General features: G+C 45.6%; 3 protein-coding genes across 3 annotated transcripts; all 3 read left to right on the plus strand.

Annotated features, from left to right (window-relative positions):
* LOC8083546 (2-hydroxyisoflavanone dehydratase) lies at window positions 5135–6431 on the plus strand. The gene has a single exon (XM_021465832.1). The coding sequence runs from the start codon at window positions 5255–5257 to the stop codon at window positions 6314–6316; it is 1062 nt and encodes a 353-aa protein (XP_021321507.1). The 5' UTR covers window positions 5135–5254; the 3' UTR covers window positions 6317–6431.
* Window positions 14469–15988, plus strand: LOC8083547 (tuliposide A-converting enzyme 1, chloroplastic). Its single transcript, XM_002444470.2, has one exon. It carries the CDS (start codon window positions 14587–14589, stop codon window positions 15652–15654), a length of 1068 nt encoding a protein of 355 aa, XP_002444515.1. The 5' UTR covers window positions 14469–14586; the 3' UTR covers window positions 15655–15988.
* Window positions 17348–18036, plus strand: LOC110437310 (probable carboxylesterase 13). The gene is made up of 2 exons (XM_021465711.1): window positions 17348–17490; window positions 17583–18036. Exons 1-2 carry the CDS (start codon window positions 17348–17350, stop codon window positions 18034–18036), a joined length of 597 nt encoding a protein of 198 aa, XP_021321386.1.

Genomic DNA, 18609 nt, shown 5'->3' on the forward strand with positions numbered 1-18609 from the left:
GTCTTTGAAGCCCTCATAATCCTGGTGAGATACAAGCATCAGGTAATTCATGTTTTCCAAATGGAAGCAGTCGAGCAGGGAGAACACAATGACATAATCCCAGTAAATTCACCTATTTTATTATACTACTAGTCAAATGACGGACACATAATCTAAAAAAAACTTCCCAAATCTTGAATTTATACAGCGACAATTAGAAGTAATAATAACCCAAATCTTGAATTTGTAATGATAATTACTAATTAATAAAAAAAAGTCTATCATTTTAAACAGTTCTATTGAGAAACAACATACTGAATATCAAAAAAGCCTGTGTTGTACATTATCCATTACGTATACTTCCCTCTCTTTGTTGCTTGCCATGGCCGCTACTCTTCCTTGATAATTAACCAAAAAAAAGCTGCCTACTTAGCATAACAACAAACTAAATGGACATGTCATTCACAAGGTAATAGAAGATCAGTGACTGAATATTCCATGCAACTGCGTGTACATTTTGCTTGTCCTGGATGTTGACCGGATGCCTCTGTCAGATAGTCATCTGATGCTGTTCAATTGATGGGTTCAGTTAGGTAGGTGCGAGGTCCATGTCCATCTCCTATGGGCTATGGCGATCGATCGAGAGCTCTCCAACCAATTTATCAAACCCTATCTCGCTGCTCCGTTATGACCAGACCAGCAGCTGGCTGATGACTGGCTGGCCTCAGCCTCACCCTCACTTATCTGATCTCGTCCACAACCACAAGCAAATTAAGCAAAAAGCAGGCCATGGCAAAGTCAGAAAAGGCACACATTTGCAGATTGCGATCTGCATGCAAAACCTTTCCTTTGCACCGTACCCATTGCAGAGCTGGGTACAAGTAGAACCCAAATCTAATACATATGATGATATATACCAGCAATAGTACAAGTAGAACCCTAGACATTATCGTTACCCAGTTTTTAGAGATTGGCAGTCAGCAACCGTGAGGGGAAATGCAATAAGGACGCGGGGCGGTCACGGCACTAACCTCTCGCAGCTGCTCGTCGGTGAGCGCGTCCTCGAAGGCCTCCTCCTCTTCTTCTGCTGCCCTCGACGCCTCCCCACCAGCGGCGGCGGCGGCGGCCGCCTCCTCGGGCGCCGCAGAAGACGAGGGACGCGCCGCCTCCCCGGATCAAGCGGCGGGCGGAGGAGGAGGCGAAGACGAGGACGAGGCACGAGCGGATCGAGGGCGGCCGGGGCCGGAGCGGCCAGGGCACGAGCGGATCGAGGGCGGCCGGGGCCGGAGCGGCCGGGGCAGGGGCGGCCGGGCGGTCGACGGCGGGGTGGAGGGTGCAGGGGAGGCGGGGGCGCAGGGCGCAGGGGGTGCGGCGGGGCTGCGAGCGGTGTGCCGACGGCGGCAGTGCGGCGGCGGCGGCACTGCGTGCGTCCGCTCGAGTGCAGCTGCTGCGTGCGTCGCTCGGGTGGAGCTGCTGGTTGCGTTTTTCTTTTTTTTTTCAAGATAACGTTTTGGCATATTAGTGGTTAGGTTTTAGGTCTAAGTCCTTAGGTTAGGCAGTCGGCAAAGGCGCGGTATATTTTATTTACAAATACTCTTTGCCGACTGCCTGGATCGAGTGCAGTCGGCAAAGAATGTTTGGTTTTTGTCCAACTGATGTGTAACTGCTCCAAACTTTTTTAAATTTTTTCTATAGAGTCCACATGTGATAACATGATACCTCAAAAAATTTAGTGATTTTTTGACTTTTTTTGCTATATTTCATTAATTAATTACTTTAAATTGATTTTTCCACTCAATAATCCTACTATGAACTATAGGTGCATGAAATAGTAAAACTTAGCCATTTGAAAAATAATATTCATGTTGAATAATGTATTTTTAGACCATATCCAAAAATTAACCTAAAATTTTGAAGTCCTTGTCCACGGAACATGATCATCCAAGTGCGGTACAAGTGATTTTTAATTATATAAAAACTCAATCGAAATTAGAAAATTACGAAACTTGTTGAGGTGTCATGTTATCACATGGGGAGCCTATGATAAAAATTTGAAAAATTTTTGGAGCAAATTGTGATGTCAGATGTACAAAACCCAAACACTTCAACATATGATCACATGTGATCATATTGGAAATGTTTGGTTTTTGTTCATCTGATACTATAACTTACTCCAAACTTTCTCAAATTTTTTCTATAGGGTCCACATATGATAATATTAAACCTCAAAAAGTTTTGTGATTTTTTGACTTTTTTTGCTATATTTCATTAATTAATTTCTTTAAATTATTTTTTCCGCTACATAATCCTACTATGAACTATAGGTGCATGAAATAGTAAAACTTAGCCATTTGAAAAATGATATTCATGTTGAATAATGTATTTTTAGACCATATCCAAAAACTAACCCAAAATTTTGAAGTCCTTGTCCACGAAACATGATCATCCAAGTGTGGTAGAAGTGTCTTTTAATTATATAAAACTCAAACGAAATCAGAAAATTACGAAACTTGTTGAGGTGTCATGTTATCATATGAGGAGCCTATGATAAAAATTTGAAAAAAAATTGGAGCAAGTTATGATGTCAGATGTACAAAACCCAAACACTTGCGCATGTGATCACATGCGATCATATTGGAAATGTGTGGGTTTTGTTCATCTGATACTGCAACTTCCTCCAAACTTTCTCAAATTTTTTTATAGCTTCCACATGTGATAACATGACACTTGGTCAAGTTTCGTAATTTTCTGACTTTGTTTGAATTTTATATAATTAAAAATCACCTCTAACACACCTGGATGGTCATGTCCCGTGGATAAAGACATCAAAATTTTGGGTGAGTTTCGGGAAATGACCTTAAAATAGACTCTCCAACATGAATATCATTTTTCGAATGGCTAAGTTTCATTATTTGATGCATCTGCAGTTCAAAGTAGGATTCTGCGGTGGAAAATACAATTAAAAGAAATTAATTTACAAAATATAGCAAAAAGGGTCACAAAATCAAGAAAGTTTATAAGGTTCACTCTTATTGCATGTGGAGGCTATGAAAAAAGTTGGAGGAAGTTTGGAGCAAGTGACGACATCGAATGTCTAAAACCTAAATTCAAATTTCAAAAATAAAAATTTTTATCTTTGCCGACTGCCTAACAGCTTGGCAGGTGGCAAAGGGAACGGAGATGGATGCCGTTAGCTGCCAGCCACCTTTGCCACCAGCTTTTCTTTGCCACCTGCCAGGCAGCCACCTTTGCCACCAGCCTTTCTTTGCCACCTGCCAGGCAGTCGGCAAATGATGTCTTTGCCGACTGCCTTTATTTGCCGCCTGCCAGGATAGTTGGGTAGTCGGCAAAGAGAATCTTTGCCGACTGCCTTTTCTTTGGCAGGTGGCAAAGGATTTTAGCAGTCGGCAAAGCCCAGTTTCCTGTAGTGCAAAGCCTACAAGTCCATTTCGTCTTCAATAGTTGTTGTGCACATGGCCTCCTGTTGCCTTCCACCTCCAACTAGTCCAGCTACCCTAGTGGCACCTCCTTCCCCAATCTCATATCTATGGCCATGCATGGTTATGATTCAAATACTGCACATAGTCTTCCTCCAATAGAACTCATAAATTTTTTGTCTTTACCTTTACACCTCTATGAGAAAATGGAAAGCGACAATCAAACCATAGACCAAATTGAACAGGAAATCATCAAACGAAACCTAACCTATTGATTGGGGCAAGTGAAGAACACCTTGTCAAGTTCTCCAATTTATATGATGTCAGCTCCAGATGTGAAAACATATTTGATAGTAATAAGGGCTCAACTCGTACCTTAGCGGATGATGGTGTTCAACAATAGTGAATTAAATGGTGCAATGGGTAGGGGTTGTCGAGGCTAGTGGTAGTGATGGCAATGGGAGAGAGAATTGATTCATTCCTATATGGTTCATATTTATAAATTTAATGTTGTGGTGGACTATGTGATGTGATGAGCAATGCCATTTGAATTTGAATTAATATATTTGAATTTATGGACACTGATTTGTATAAAGTAGTAACAATATTGTTCAAATTTTTATCCAGTGAAATACATAGAATACCCATATAGATTGTGGGCAAAGGTAAAATACGAAATTAGGAATCTGATTTAGGGCTATTGCTAGAGTTGAGCTTCCCTCATATCTCAACTAGAAACCATTAGTTTTAGGGGCAATTGCTCTTCAAATCCCGTCAGCATGGTTTGAATGAGCAATCGCTTGAAATCGCATCGACAATGCTAGAGCGGGCAAACGACAAAAGGTGTCGTGACTCTAACCTGGTTCTATCGTAGATGCAGCACAACACTTGCTCTAGTTTGGTCCTCCCTTCATTGTAATATATCAAAAATCACTTTTTATTCAAGTTTTATGATATAAGGGGTGCTCTCCCTAGAGACACGTACATCGATGCAGTACTAGAATTAAGAGAGAGAATTAAATGTGTTCGTCTTTGAATCAGAAGTGGTTATATCTTAGAGCAAGCACAGTAAAAGTTGTAGTAGGTGGGTTGTAGGTGGAGAGAGAGGGAAGGAGAGAGATTTACAATCGACGTGGACACAATAACCAAAAAACATTGTGAGATAAGCTTGTTCGTTTGTCTGAAAAGTCATAGCTGAAAGTACTGAAAATACTGTTGGCTGGTAGAAAAAATATAGCTTATAAGACAAGCGATACTAATAATGAAGATGTAACTACAATATAAGTGAGCTGAGAGATAGACTGCAACGATTTATACAGACAGTTGCCGACTGTTGCTCTTAAATACTACTTTCTTGGGAGTCCAGATCGGTTTATAAGGCATAGTTTGACATGATGTGGTCTTCTAAATTATACTTTAATTATTTGTTTATGTTATGTTATATTATATTATTATGATTATAAAGTTATTACAGTTGGATAGTATGTTTGATTGTAAATCTAATAGTATAAAATTTGTTTTATAATAATTAAAAAAGTTGGTTAAATTACTGGACAAAGTATATGAAGTTTGACAGCTGACCTACACGAAATGAAATGACTTATAAACAGGATCGGAGGTAGTAGAATAAGACTGTGTGCAATCATAGCCGGTTGTTGCTCTTATACTAGGACCAAGGGAGTAAAAGACTAAGACTCCGTGCAATCATGTGTCTCACAGTCACACTCACGCTCACAAGACGGGCACGGATTAAATGGCATGGAGCTTGCTTCATCACACACACTCGTCCAGTCTTGGCTCCCCTCGGCGATCGGCTTGCCGGCTCTGGGCCTCTGGCCATGGATCCAGACAACGAGGTGGACTACGACATGTCGCCGTACCTCATCCGCTACAAGAGCGGCCGCGTGCACCACCTCATGGGCACAGGCAGGGTCGACGCCGGCACGGACGCCGCCACCGGCGTCACCTCCAGGGACGTTGTTATCGACGTCGGCACTGGCCTCGCCGCGCGTCTCCACATTCCCAGCGACGTCCTCGGTACATCCACGAAGCTGCCCGTCCTCGTCTACTTCCACGGCGGCGCCTTTGCCGTGAACTCGGCCTTCTCCACGCAGTACTTCCGCTTCCTGAACGCGCTCGTGTCAGCGGCCCGCGCCGTGGCCGTGTCCGTCGACTTCCGCCTCGCGCCCGAGCACCCGCTGCCCGCCGCCTACGACGACGCCTGGGCCGCGCTCGGCTGGGCCGTGGCGACCGCCAGCTGCGCCCGAGCGTCGTCCGAGCAGGAGCCGTGGGCGTGGCTGGCCGAGCACGGCGATCCCGCGCGCCTCTTCGTCGCGGGCGACAGCACCGGCGGCAACATCGCGCACAACGTGGCGATGAGGGCAGGCAGGAGGAGCGGTCTGCCCGGCGGCGAGCGGATCGAAGGGATGGTGCTCCTGCACCCGTACTTCTGCGGCAAGGAGCTCGTGGCGCCGTCCGAGGGCGCGGAGCCCCGCCGCCGCCGGTCGTTGGAGACGGAGGAGCGGTGGTGGGCGTTCGTGTGCGCGGAGAGATACGGGATCGACCACCCGTTCATCAATCCGGTGGCGATGCCAGCGACGGAGTGGGTGTCGCTCGGCTGCCGGCGAGCCATGGTGACCGTGGCCGAGCTGGACAGGATGCGGGACAGAGGCCGGAGGTACGTGGAGGCACTGAGAGCCAGCACGTGGGCAGGAGACGAGGCCGTGCTGTACGAGGATCAAGGCGAGAGGCACGTCTTCTTCCTCAGTAGTTCCGACGATAGCGGCAAGACGAAGCAGATGATAGCAGCCATTGCGTCCTTCATGGCGTCGTCAAATGCCCAAGCTCTGTTATTAGGTCCATCGTCCGAGCGATCTTTGGGTTGTGATGCTAAGCTTTAGATCCTCAAATCCTCGTGAATACAGAATTGAATGATCTAGGAGGATAACCCCGTTGCTACGGGGAGTTTTTCTTAAATAAAGTTGCTGCATCTTGTATGTGAAGAGATTGAAAGTTTTTTTTAATGAAAACAGGAGGGAGCCCCTACTGCAATTAATTAAAAAGAAACAAAATAACAGGTTCAGGTACAGATAAAAAGAGATACAGAAAGGAAAGAAAACACAGGTAGAGGAGGAGCAAGAGATTGAAAGTTATTGGTGGAAATGACGTAAATAGTTTGCAGGTTTATATGGTAAGCAGCGAAGTATGATACTCAGGCCAGTACTGTAGCACTTTCGTTTGTTTGTGACAAATATTATCCAATTATGGATTAACTAGGATCAAAAGATTCGTCTCACGATTTCCAGCTAAACTGTGTAATTAGTTTTTGCTTTCGTCTATATTTAATGTTTCATGCATGTGCCGCAAGATTCGATGTGACGGAAAATCTTCAAAACTTTTTGGTTTTCAGGGTGAACTAAACAAGACCTCAGGGCCATTCAGGGCTCTAGCCAAAAAGTTGGAGGCCATGTGGTATTCATTAAACCTAGCATTGTGTATCCATATAAAAGTTCATCTCTAATTTAAAGTCAATAATAATTTCTTAGTCCTTTCTTTTCTAGATAGACCGTTGGCTCCGTCTTTTCGCCATCATTCCTAAAAGGAGGATCAAACAATGAACCGTCCATGATGCCCTCACCAACCAGTCTTAGATTTTTGACATAAAAGGGGCAATCACGGTAGTTGTAATTATTGATTATCTCTACCTATGGGATGTCCTATCTGATTACTTTTTGCAACTAGAAGTTGAAGATAATACTTGGCGGTTTTTATCAGATTGGCAATATTCGGCTAAGATTGCATAGAAGGGATTTTTTGTGAGGACTACATCTTTTGAGCCTTGTGAGAGAATTTGGAAGACTTGAGCACCGGCCAAATGCCACTTCTTTTTTTGACAATTTGATTGGTAGCTCACAACCGATGTTGACTGCGGATCGCCTTGCACGCCATGGACTCTCTTACCTTGAGTGCTATCCTTTGTGTGACTAGGCTACAAAAGATATTGATCACCTTTTAGTCCATTGTGTACTTGCAAGAGAGTTTTAGTTCTGTTTCTTTTTTTGGATTGGACTCCAAGCCTTTCCCCCACAATCGATAGAAACATCTTCCATTTTTGGTGGGAGAAAGTGAGCAATGCTGCTAGTAATATGTTAAGGAAGGGAATCAACTCTCTCATAATCCTTGGAGCTTGGATCTTATGGACACGTCACAATAAATGGTCTTTGATGGAGTAGCTCCAAATGTTGTAGGCACACTTACTGTAGTTGAAGACGAAAGAAGGTCGTGGTCTTCGGTGGGGCTCGAGGATTATCCAACTTGAATGCCCTCGCTCCGAGGGCCATGGCCACCGGTAGCCCAATGATGAACCAGTGGCTAGAACCTCACGCGAGGAAGAACGCGAGAAAAACAATGATTGCGGACTACATTACACCGGATTCGCTTCTCCCCGTTGTGGATCTAGCCCACCACGACAAAGAGGGGAGCAACCAATATAAGCGGTTGTTTCCTTGCCACTCTTTGCAATCATGGCCGCACGGGGCTCTGGCGGCACAGTTAGGTAGAAGCAAAGCAAGAGGAGTGAGGGAGGATTATGTGAGAGGGGTTGGGCTCGACACCATGTCATCCAGGAGGAACACGGTCTGACCTCTTGGTTACTGTTTTGCTCTTTCGATCATAGTCCTAATTTTTAGTAGCTAATACTCTCTCTATTTCTAAATATTTGTTGCCACGATTTGCGTGCCGATAACTTTGACTCGATTTCTAAAAAATGCATACAATATTTTTATCTTCAAATAAATTTATTAAAAAACTAGATTCAAATATCCATCCAATGATACTAATTTTGTATAATAATAATAATAATAATAATAATAATAATAATAATAATAATAATAATAATAATAATAATAATAATAATAATAATAATAATAATAATAATAATAATATTATTATTATTATTATTATTATTATTATTATTATTATTATTATTATTATTATTATTATTATTATTATTATTATTATTATTATTATATTTAGTCTAAGTTGTTTCTCGAGAAACGAAAACGATAGATATTTAGAGACGGAGGGAGTAACAATTAGTTCTTGTATGAAACAGATTCTTGGGTGCCAGTATGCATTTACTCCGTAGTACTTTCATCCCAAAATAAACACACATCTCATTTCTAGAGGAGTTACACTTTTTTAAGTTTGATTAAAAATATCAAAAAAAGTTTCTATATTTATATTTTCAAATAAGTTTATTATAAAAGTATACTTCAATTCAATCTAATGCTACTTATTATATACATAAACATTATTAAATTTTTATACAAAATTTGGTCAAACTTTAGACTTCTCAAAAAGTGAGCTGTGCGTTTATTTTTGGCACGCAGGGAGTAACTGTGATGGTCGACGATGTTTTACCTGTCACACTAATGCCAATACTGTGGTTGTGTTGCCGATTTGCTCAATGACCCGTTTCGACGTCATCACCTGACCCGTTTCTCAATGGAAAAATCATATAACCACTGCAATCGCGTGTACCTGCATCCTTCGATGAAGAAACAAAGAACAACATGACTCAACCGTAGGATACTCTCGTAACATTCCAATTGGGCCTGGAGTCATTATTTAGTTCTCCACACTTTGGGGAAATGGAAATACATAACCCAAGCAAAGTAGGAGTACTGCATCCCACACAAGCTTTTGCTTGATGAAGTAACAGATGGATCCTAACTAGCTATAACTAAATTATACATGATCCAGTGAGTATGAAATTTTTATTATAGTTTAAGCATATAATAATTAATAATTAGTCCACCGTAAAAATTTTATCATAATTATTATGGTGGACTAATTAATAATTAATAATTAGTCCACCATAAAAATTTTATCATAATTAGACTATAGAAATTGCGCCAAAGGGCCTATAATCCAGTTAGTTAGAGGAACCCCGCGACACTTCTTAGGTCCTGGGTTCGACTCTCCGTGAGAGCGAATTATCAGGCTAAAGTTAAAAAATCCCCTCGTCTGTCTCATGCCAAAGTACAGGTCTAAGGTTCGGTCTTGGTCATGTTCTCACATGGGCTATGATGCCACTGTGTATGGGTGGGACAAGGATTCAGGGTTTTCTCGACCTGCGTAAGAAGGTCTTCTTCTTAATGTAAGTCTCGGGGGCTATCTTACCCCCGCAGGTCGAGTTTTTTAGACTATAGAAATTGCAGCTGTAAAAAACATAGATCTAAAAGTACTAAAAATTATATTAAAACATATCATATTATATGTTCGTCGTATAAATCTACTTATGTAAAGTCTAACAGAATTATTTTTTTTCATTTTATGATTTTTCTTTGTTTTACTATATATTTTTTTAAATTCATCCGAAATAAATTAAAAAAAAAGACAAAACCACCTTTGAAAACCATTTATAACTGGTGGGTTAGAATTAAAATGAACATTTTTAAAAGTTTAACAATGTGGTTTACCTGATTTTAATTTTTTTTAAAAAAATAGACTTTCAAGAAGATAATGTGGATTTTTTTCCTTCCGAAAAAGAACGTGCCGTGTAATTGTGTAAATGTGCTGGCCCAAAGCCAGGGCCTTGGGAGCTAGCGTCATGGCAGAACGGCTATTCAGCGAGCGAGTCAAGGGGCGGGCATCCACGGCAAACAATGTACGGCGAGTGTTCTATCCTGAGTCCGAAGCTTTTTTAAAAAAAGAAATCTACAATAAAAGTCCAGTAAAGGAAGACCCCTTATGTTTCATAAAAAAACAAGGTACAACGAGTGTTGTACTTTTTCTAAAAAAACCAACCAGTAAAAAAGTTTCAGATATGTATTAATAGAGAAAAGGCAATTAAAATAACAAAAAATAGATGCCACTACAAAAAACTGCTTTCCATAAAATCGAAAACAAAACAACCATCACAATAACAAACCCATTAACCACCACTAAGGCCCCCTCTAGAATGTAGGAATTTTCCAGAAATTATACAAAAATTTCACAGAATTTACTTCATTTTTATAGGGAAAAAATACAAGAATGAGAAAAAAAATCCCATGTTCGGATGTTCCAAAGGATGCATAAAATGGCAAATAACGCCAATCTTACGGTGCCACACCTTGCCATATCAAATCCTTTGCTGTGTTAGCAACACGGAATGGAGACAGCTCAATGAGAGGAAGAGGAACATGATTCGATAGAATGAAGAATTATTATGGTTATATACAAATGAGGTAATCGTCTCCATAGGTTGCATCATGTTGTTATACTTCACACTTACATAACTTGTCAATTTTGTCCATTACGCCAACCATGTGCCCATTGGACTTTCGACTCCGTTTGATGAGTACTTCATTGTTTTTCACCACCTCTACATCATCTTGTACTTGGTCACATCATGTGTAACATACCAGTCTTCATGTCTGATTAGTTGCCTACTCGTTGTGGCCTCCTCCTCCACTCCTCGCTACCATTGTGGCCCCTTTGCGACCACCGTGGTCTTTCTCCATCCTATGCAACGGACTCGCCGACGGTAAGGAGTGAGAATCACCCTCGGTCATTGAAGTAGTTTATTAGGGTTTAGATTAGATTGAATAAAACTTGTTCTAATTATGAGCTATCTGCTAGCACCATCTTGGTCGATTGCTCGCCAAATCTTATTTATCATAGAGATCTGTAGGCGGGTGCTCATTTCCTTTTGTTTTTGCAAGGTCCATGTGACCTGGGGGCTGGTTGATCGAGTTTCCCTTGCATCTATGTGTTACCGACTTGCTCGATTTAGATCTTCTGGCAGCTGGACAAGTATCTAGGCTTCTAGATCTAGCTGTCATGGTACTGGTGGTGCTAGCTTGCATTGATCATAGTCGACGATCTTGAACGTGTCAAATGTATCCTGAGAAGTTTCCGTGGCGTTGGATCATACAGTGTTTCCAAGTTTCGGTGTGTGTCATGAAGGATATGATTGGAGGGTTATGCTCATTTGGCTATTGTCAGCGTTATTTATTTCCGACATGTTTGAATTCAATAGTCATCAACGTAGCTTAGAGGTGAAGAATGTTATTAGGGGGCACTGGATATACTCTACTGCATATCTATTTCATACTATAAAGAAAGTCGTTTGGACAAGGTTTGTGTTAAATATTAGAAATATAAATATATATATATATATATATATCATTGTTTAATAAATATTTTTATAAAAATAAGACGTCAAAGTTAGACTTTAGGGACAGTATTCCTATCCTAAAATGACTTTTTTTATAGGTATACTTTAGTCCTTTACGTTCAAAGGGTTGCATGTAAACATAAATGTAACTGTGCTATTAAAGCCTTGTTTCGTTGCAATTTTTTTTTACAAAATAGACATCGTAGAATTTTTGTTTGTATTTGATAAATATTGTTCAATCATAGATTAACCAAGCTTAAAAGATTTGTCTCGTAAATTATAGACAAATTGTATAATTAGTTATTTTTTATCTATACTTAATAATCTATGCATGTGCTGTAAGATTTGATGTGATGAAAATCTTGAAAATTTTTACAAATTTTTTTGAGAACTAAATTTCCCTTCTGGGAAAAAAATATCAATGTGGCCCAAAGGCCAAAGATCATATGGTTACTTTTAGAAGTCTCCACACTGTACGTCTGTGCCGTTTGCTGATACTGGATGTGAAACAAACACGACTATTGATGCAGTACTTCTCGTCACATTCAGTTACCAGTTTCCACAGGACGATAGGAGCCGGAAATGTTTGTTATCATTTATCGCGCCCTCATCCATTCCCATACCTTGAGAGACGAAAGCAGAAATCTGTTGCGTCGCGCGCATCCAGACGCCATGACTATCGCTGCCGTTAAGGTTTGCGCCCATCACTTGTCAGGGCGTCGGTTAGCTATTTAAGCTAGCTAGATTTGACGTGATAAAAAAATAGAAGAGAGTAGTCCCTAGTGTCGAATAAATAATAGCTGATTTATTTTACGAAGGCCAAGACCATATAAGAGAAACATGTAGGTTTAATAACAAAAGAATATATAAAATAGTCACCTATGTCTCTGACCTCCACGCCAGCTAAGGCCTTGTTTAGTTTACCTTAAAATTTTTCAAGATTCTTTGTCACATCAAATCTTGCGGCATATACATAGAGCATCAAATATGGAATTACACAGTTTGCCTATAATTTATGAGCTGGATTTTTTAAGCCTAGTTAATTTAAAGTTGAACAATAATTACCAAATACAAACAAAAATGCTACAATGTCAAAATTAAAAATGATTTCAGATCTAAATAAGGCCTAACTACGTACCATTGCTTACATCTTTAGCACGCTCTCAACGCCGCCTAAAAACAAAGGGTTCACAGTTGAGGCCTTGTTTAGTTTTCAAAAAATTTTAAGATTTTCCGTCATATCGAATCTTACGGCACATACATGAAGTATTAAATATAAATAAAAAATAAAAGTTAATTATACAGTTTATCTGTAATTTACGAGACAAAATTTTTAAGTCTAATTAGTTTATAATAAGACAACAATTATCAAATATAAACGAAAGTAGTACCGTATCTAAAATCTAAAATTTTTGCCAAATTTAAGCACGGGCCATTCATCCTCCCGTGGCCTCCGCCCGCGCCTCGGAGCAGTGCTGTACAGGCTAAGGCCTTGTTTAGTTCCCAAAATTTTTCAAGATTCCTCGTCACATCGAATCTTACGGCACATGCATGAAGCATTAAATATAGAGAAAAACAAAAACTAATTACGCAGTTTATCTGTAAATCGCGAGACAAATATTTTGATCCTAGTTAGTCTATGATTGGATAATATTTGCCACAAACAAACGAAAGTGCTACAGTAGCGAAATCCAAAATTTTTCTCAAACTAAACAAGTCCTAAGCATTCACCAAAGGAGGCCGAGCACAGGTAGTACAGTACAGTCCGCTGCGGGCTGCGGCTGCTACAACAAACACGATAAAAGTTCCGTGGAATCACTGGTTCACTGGGGTGGGGAGTCCTGCAGTTCTGCAGGTTAAACCGCGAGTAATGGAACAGCATTTACAAGCAGTGTCACCTGCGTCGCTTTTCGGCTAGTGAATGGCGGCATCAGTACAGTGCGCGATGGACCGTATCCGTTGTGTACGTGTACGTAGCTTTCAGTAGCAGTGAAACGCCGAGCATCCATTGATGGGGGCGCCATAAGTACGGGTGCTAAGGCTAGGATAGGCTCTGAAAAACGGCCGGCATGGCCTGCCGCAACGCAACAGACGCTCGCACGACGGGGATACAGGTAGCTAGCAAGTGCGTGGCCCCCGTCCCAGTCCCAGTCACAGCCGCACCAATGCCACCTTAAATGCCATGCTGGATCTACAACCGGCCGGGCGGACGAGCGAGCCACCGCGCCGACACCGCACGCGCACGCCGGAGCCGGAACGCTCCAAACTCAACCTTCCGATACATACCCGGGGGTACCGTACCGTGCCAGCAGTGGCGCAAAGCCGGAACGCGCACGGGCACGGATCGTCGCTCGTCCCGTCCCCGTGACGCCCGTACGTTCGTGGAGGAGCCCGCGCGGTGGACAAAATCGCCATGGCCGTTGCGCATGCATGAGCATGACCTTGGTTGGACCAGCAGGAGTTAGTTAGCTCCGCGGTGCCGGTTACTGCGGGACGATAGCTCCAAGCACTCGCTCGCTCGAGCAATAACCGTCCGATGGTTACAGATCGCTAATGCCTAGTGGGCAGTGCCCAGTGCGGCCGCCACCCCCCACTATTGGAAACGCCCAACGGCGACGGGCGGGCGCGTGCGTGCGTGCGTGCTCCTCCGGGGCATTGACCGAACCAAACCGTCGCGCCAGTGTGAGGCGGACACATGACACGTCGCCCACGCCGGCTTTGTCACGCACGCCACCGGTCGCGTCCCGCGGAAGCCCTCCGCACCACCACCACCACCAGCAGCCCCAGGCACTTCAGTGCGCGCGCGAGCGCGCCGTGGCGGCCCGGCCGGCCCCATCGTCCGTGCCGCCCGCACCGAACCGGTGGTTCTCCCTCCCGTGCATATAAGCGCGCGAGCCCCGGGGCGGCATTTGGACGCGCAGCCACATCACATCCGCGGCGGCGGCAGCACAGTGCGCGGTCACTCCACTCGTGGCTGCCAGTCACCGCGCACACATCGTGGTGGCCATGGCTGCTTCCCCTGTCCTGCTCGTCGCCGCCGCGCTCTGCCTCTGCGCGTTGTTGTTCGGAGCAGGGGAGGCGGCGACGAAGGGGGGAGCAGCAGCGTCGTCGGCATTCCGCAGCAGGGCGACTGACCCAAACATGGAGGTGAAGTTCGACTTCTCGCCGTTCCTCATCCAGTACAAGAGCGGCCGCGTGCAGCGGTTCATGGGCACGACGTTCGTCCCGGCGTCCATGGACTCGCGCACCGGGGTGGCCTCCAGGGACGTGGTCGTGGACCACGGGACGGGGCTCGCGGTGCGCCTGTACCGGCCGAGCCGCCGCGCCGTGGCCGCCGGTGCCGGAGGCGGGAGGAGGCTCCCCGTGCTCGTCTACTTCCACGGCGGCGCGTTCGTGGTGGAGTCGGCGTTCGACCCCGTGTACCACAACTACCTGAACGCGCTGACGGCCAAGGCCGGGGTCATCGCGGTGTCGGTCAACTACCGCCTGGCGCCGGAGCACCCGCTCCCGGCGGCGTACGACGACGCGTGGACGGCGCTGTCGTGGGTGCTCGACAACGCGCGCCGCGGCGGCGACCCCTGGCTCGCCAAGCACGGCGACGCCTCCCGCCTGTTCCTCGCCGGCGACAGCGCCGGCGGCAACATCGCGCACAACCTCGCAATGCGCGCGGGCCAGCAGCAGGGCGGCGCCGCCGCGAGGATCAAGGGCGTGGCGCTGCTGGACCCGTACTTCCTGGGCCGGTACGTGAGCGGTGGCTCGCAGCGCTCGTGGGACTTCATCTGCGCGGGGCGGTACGGGATGGACCACCCGTACGTGGACCCGATGGCGGCGCTGCCGGCGGAGGTGTGGCGGCGGCTCCCGTCGGCGAGGGTGCTGATGACGGTGTCGGACCAGGACCGGCTCGGCCCGTTCCAGCGCGAGTACGTGGACGCGCTCCGGGCTAGCGGGTGGCGCGGGCAGGCGCGCCTGTACGTGACGCCCGGGGAAGGCCACTGCTACTTCCTCAACAACCTCGCCTCGCCCAAGGCCGCCATGCATATGGCCACGCTCGCCGCGTTCATCAACGGAAGCTAATAGTAGCTTCCTCACACCAGGGCTCTCTGCTTTGTCGGCAGCCAAGCCAGCGTGGTAGTGCTACACGTACGATCGATCAGCCCTGTACGTAGCTATAGTCGTCACTGGTGAGTGGTGACATCTGTAACGACCACCATACCGTATACTGTATTTTGTCAGTGACCAGAGAGATGTTTGGCATGTAGGAGTACTGCGTCTACGTGCACGTCCTTTTTTTTTTTTTTTCTTTTGCTTGTTTGTAACCGCATCACATGTAACTTGCACTCGTTTATTACTGCGGCCGGGTAATGTATACTACTCCATTAATGGACAGGGGGTCTACTGTTGGCTGGCTCGTGCTCGTGCCCCATTATGGACAGAGTTGCTCGAACTAGTAGAGGCAGTGGTACCCTCGCGCGGCGGGGTGCGGTCACTCCGGCGACGGAATAGCCGCGCCGCGCCGCGCCATTGCTGTGCCGACCAGCACTTGAAGTGTGCTGTGTCCTCTCGATCCGCGGCAGAAATGACGCGCCAACGCCGCCCCCATCCCCCGGCAGAAATGATTGTCCCTCGCGCTATCGGCCGCCGCGCCTTTCGGCGTGATCTCCCGGCCGATCGAGCCACTGAGAGCTCGATCGGCTCCGGCTCCGGCAGCAGACGTGTCACGTAGTATGACTTTGGGCCTGGGTCGCCTAAAGCTGGGCGCACTGTCGAGGTCGAGCGAGGCATAGATTATGGACCATCAAATGTGTGTCACGGCTTGCATTTCGGATATAGCGCGCGACTGGGGGAGAAATTTTCAGGCATGCTGTAGGGATCGTGATCCATTTTCTGCATTAAAGGTGCTGGCTTTTAATCGGATGGCACGCACTTGTAGGGGTATTCATACGGCTTTGAACCGAGGTCACCGCACTCCAATTGCTGCAGTGGTTTGTGGCTGTGGACGTCGCGCTCGCTCTAGTGACCACTTCACTGCTGCCACCATGGATGCTATAGCTCGCCTCGTTGACAATCCACGGTATGGCTAGCTGAGAAAGTGAAAAGTTTTTAAGGTAATACAGCACTTTTATTTTTATTTAATAATTATTATCTAACCATAAATTTAAAAGATTCATCTCGTAAATTACAGACTAACTGTACAATTCGTTATTTTTTAATCTATATTTAATGTTTTATACATATGCCACAAGATTCGATGTGACAAGAAATTTTGAATTTTTTTTGAGATTTTGAGTGAACGAACTAAACAAGGCCTGGAAAACATGAAGTGCAACTGTGTAGAAGCCGAAATTGTTTTGAAACTGTAGAAAACGGACGTCATCGCCGGAGAAGTCGTCGATCGATGCCACCATGGAAGGCACCTCTCAGAAGAGACGAGACCTCGACGGGGGTAATGCTATTGTGGCCTTGTGGGCATCACCTCGACCCCCACCTTCTCGCTTTGGAAATGCAATGTAGTACGTCCTCTAGCTCGTCAAGCTCGTGATACTCTGGATGCTTCCAAATGTGACGTTCTTTTCCGTGAATTCGGTATTATGTTGATGTGGAGCCTGATTGGTTGATGATTGAATTTAGAATCCGAAGCTGGTGGCACAGTTGCCAGTTGCCACACGCTGGACCAGCGGATGATTTTTACTGCCAGTGCCAAAAAGAGAGGGCTCTCCTGCTCCGCTCGTACGGCTGCGCAGCTAAGCTCGTGCTCTTGTCGCCTTCCATGGATCCGGACGCCGAGGTTGACTTCGACTTCTCGCCGTTCCTCATCCGCTACAAGAGCGGCCGGGTGCGCCGCCTCATGGGCACGTCCAGGGTCGACGCCGACGCGGACGCCGCCTCGGGCCGGGCGTCACCTCCCGGGACGTCGCCATCAACGCCGGCCTCCTCACCGCGCGGCTCTACATACCCAGCGACGAAGCTGCCCGTCCTCGTCTACTTCCACGGCGGCGCCTTAGCGTCGCGGTCCACTCGGCCTTCTCCGGCGCGCAGTCCCGCTTCCTGAACGCGCTCGTGGTGGCCGTGTCCGTGGACTACCGCCTCGCGCCCGAGCACCCGGTGCCCGCCACCTACGACGACGCCTGGACCGCGCTCGGCTGGGCCGTGGCGAGCTGCGGCGCGCGGCCCGTCCGGCTCCCGACCGGACACGGCGGACGCGGAGCCGTGGCTGGCTGGGCGGAGCACGGCGACGCCGCGCGTCTCTTCGTCGCGGGCGACAGCGCCGGCGCCAACATCGCGCACAACGTGACTCTCAGGGACGGCGGCGGGTTGCCCGGCGGAGCGCGGATCGAGGAGATGGTGCATTGGTGCTCCTGCACCCGTACTTCCACGGCGGGGAGCTCTTGCCGTCGGAGGGCACGGACCCAAAGTTCCTGGCGAGAGGGTGCAGCGAGCATGGAGCTTCGTGAGTGATGGGCAGTATTGGCACTATTGCTGCAGTGTGACGGTGAACCATCGGTCGTCTATGACCATGCCAGCTACTCTGATCGTCCCAAAATTAAATACACATCTTACTTTTTGAGGTCAAAATCTTTAAATATGACTAAATTTATATAAAAATATACTAACTTTTATGATGTATAATAGTAAGTACCATTAGATTAAGTATAAAGTATATATTTATATTAAATTTGATGCAGGAGTATTTTAGGATGAAAGGACTAGGGAGTACATATGTGCATACACCCAAAAAATTGTTTGATACCCGAACTAAGGCCTTAATTAATTCACCCCAAAAGTCAAAAACTTTTCAAGATTCTCTGTCATATCGAATCTTGCGGCACATGTATAAAACATTAAACATAGATGAAAACAACAACTAATTGCACAGTTTGCCTGTAAATCACGAGACGAATCTTTTAAACCTAGTTACTCCATGATTGAACAATGTTTGTCAAATAAAAACAAAAGTGCTACAGTGTCAAAATCTAAAAAAAATTTGGATCTAAACAAGACCTAATTGTTATTAACTACTAAATATTAGGA

The sequence above is a fragment of the Sorghum bicolor genome, chromosome 7, assembly GCF_000003195.3.
Source record: "Sorghum bicolor cultivar BTx623 chromosome 7, Sorghum_bicolor_NCBIv3, whole genome shotgun sequence".
In the NCBI taxonomy this organism is placed as follows: Eukaryota; Viridiplantae; Streptophyta; class Magnoliopsida; order Poales; family Poaceae; genus Sorghum; species Sorghum bicolor.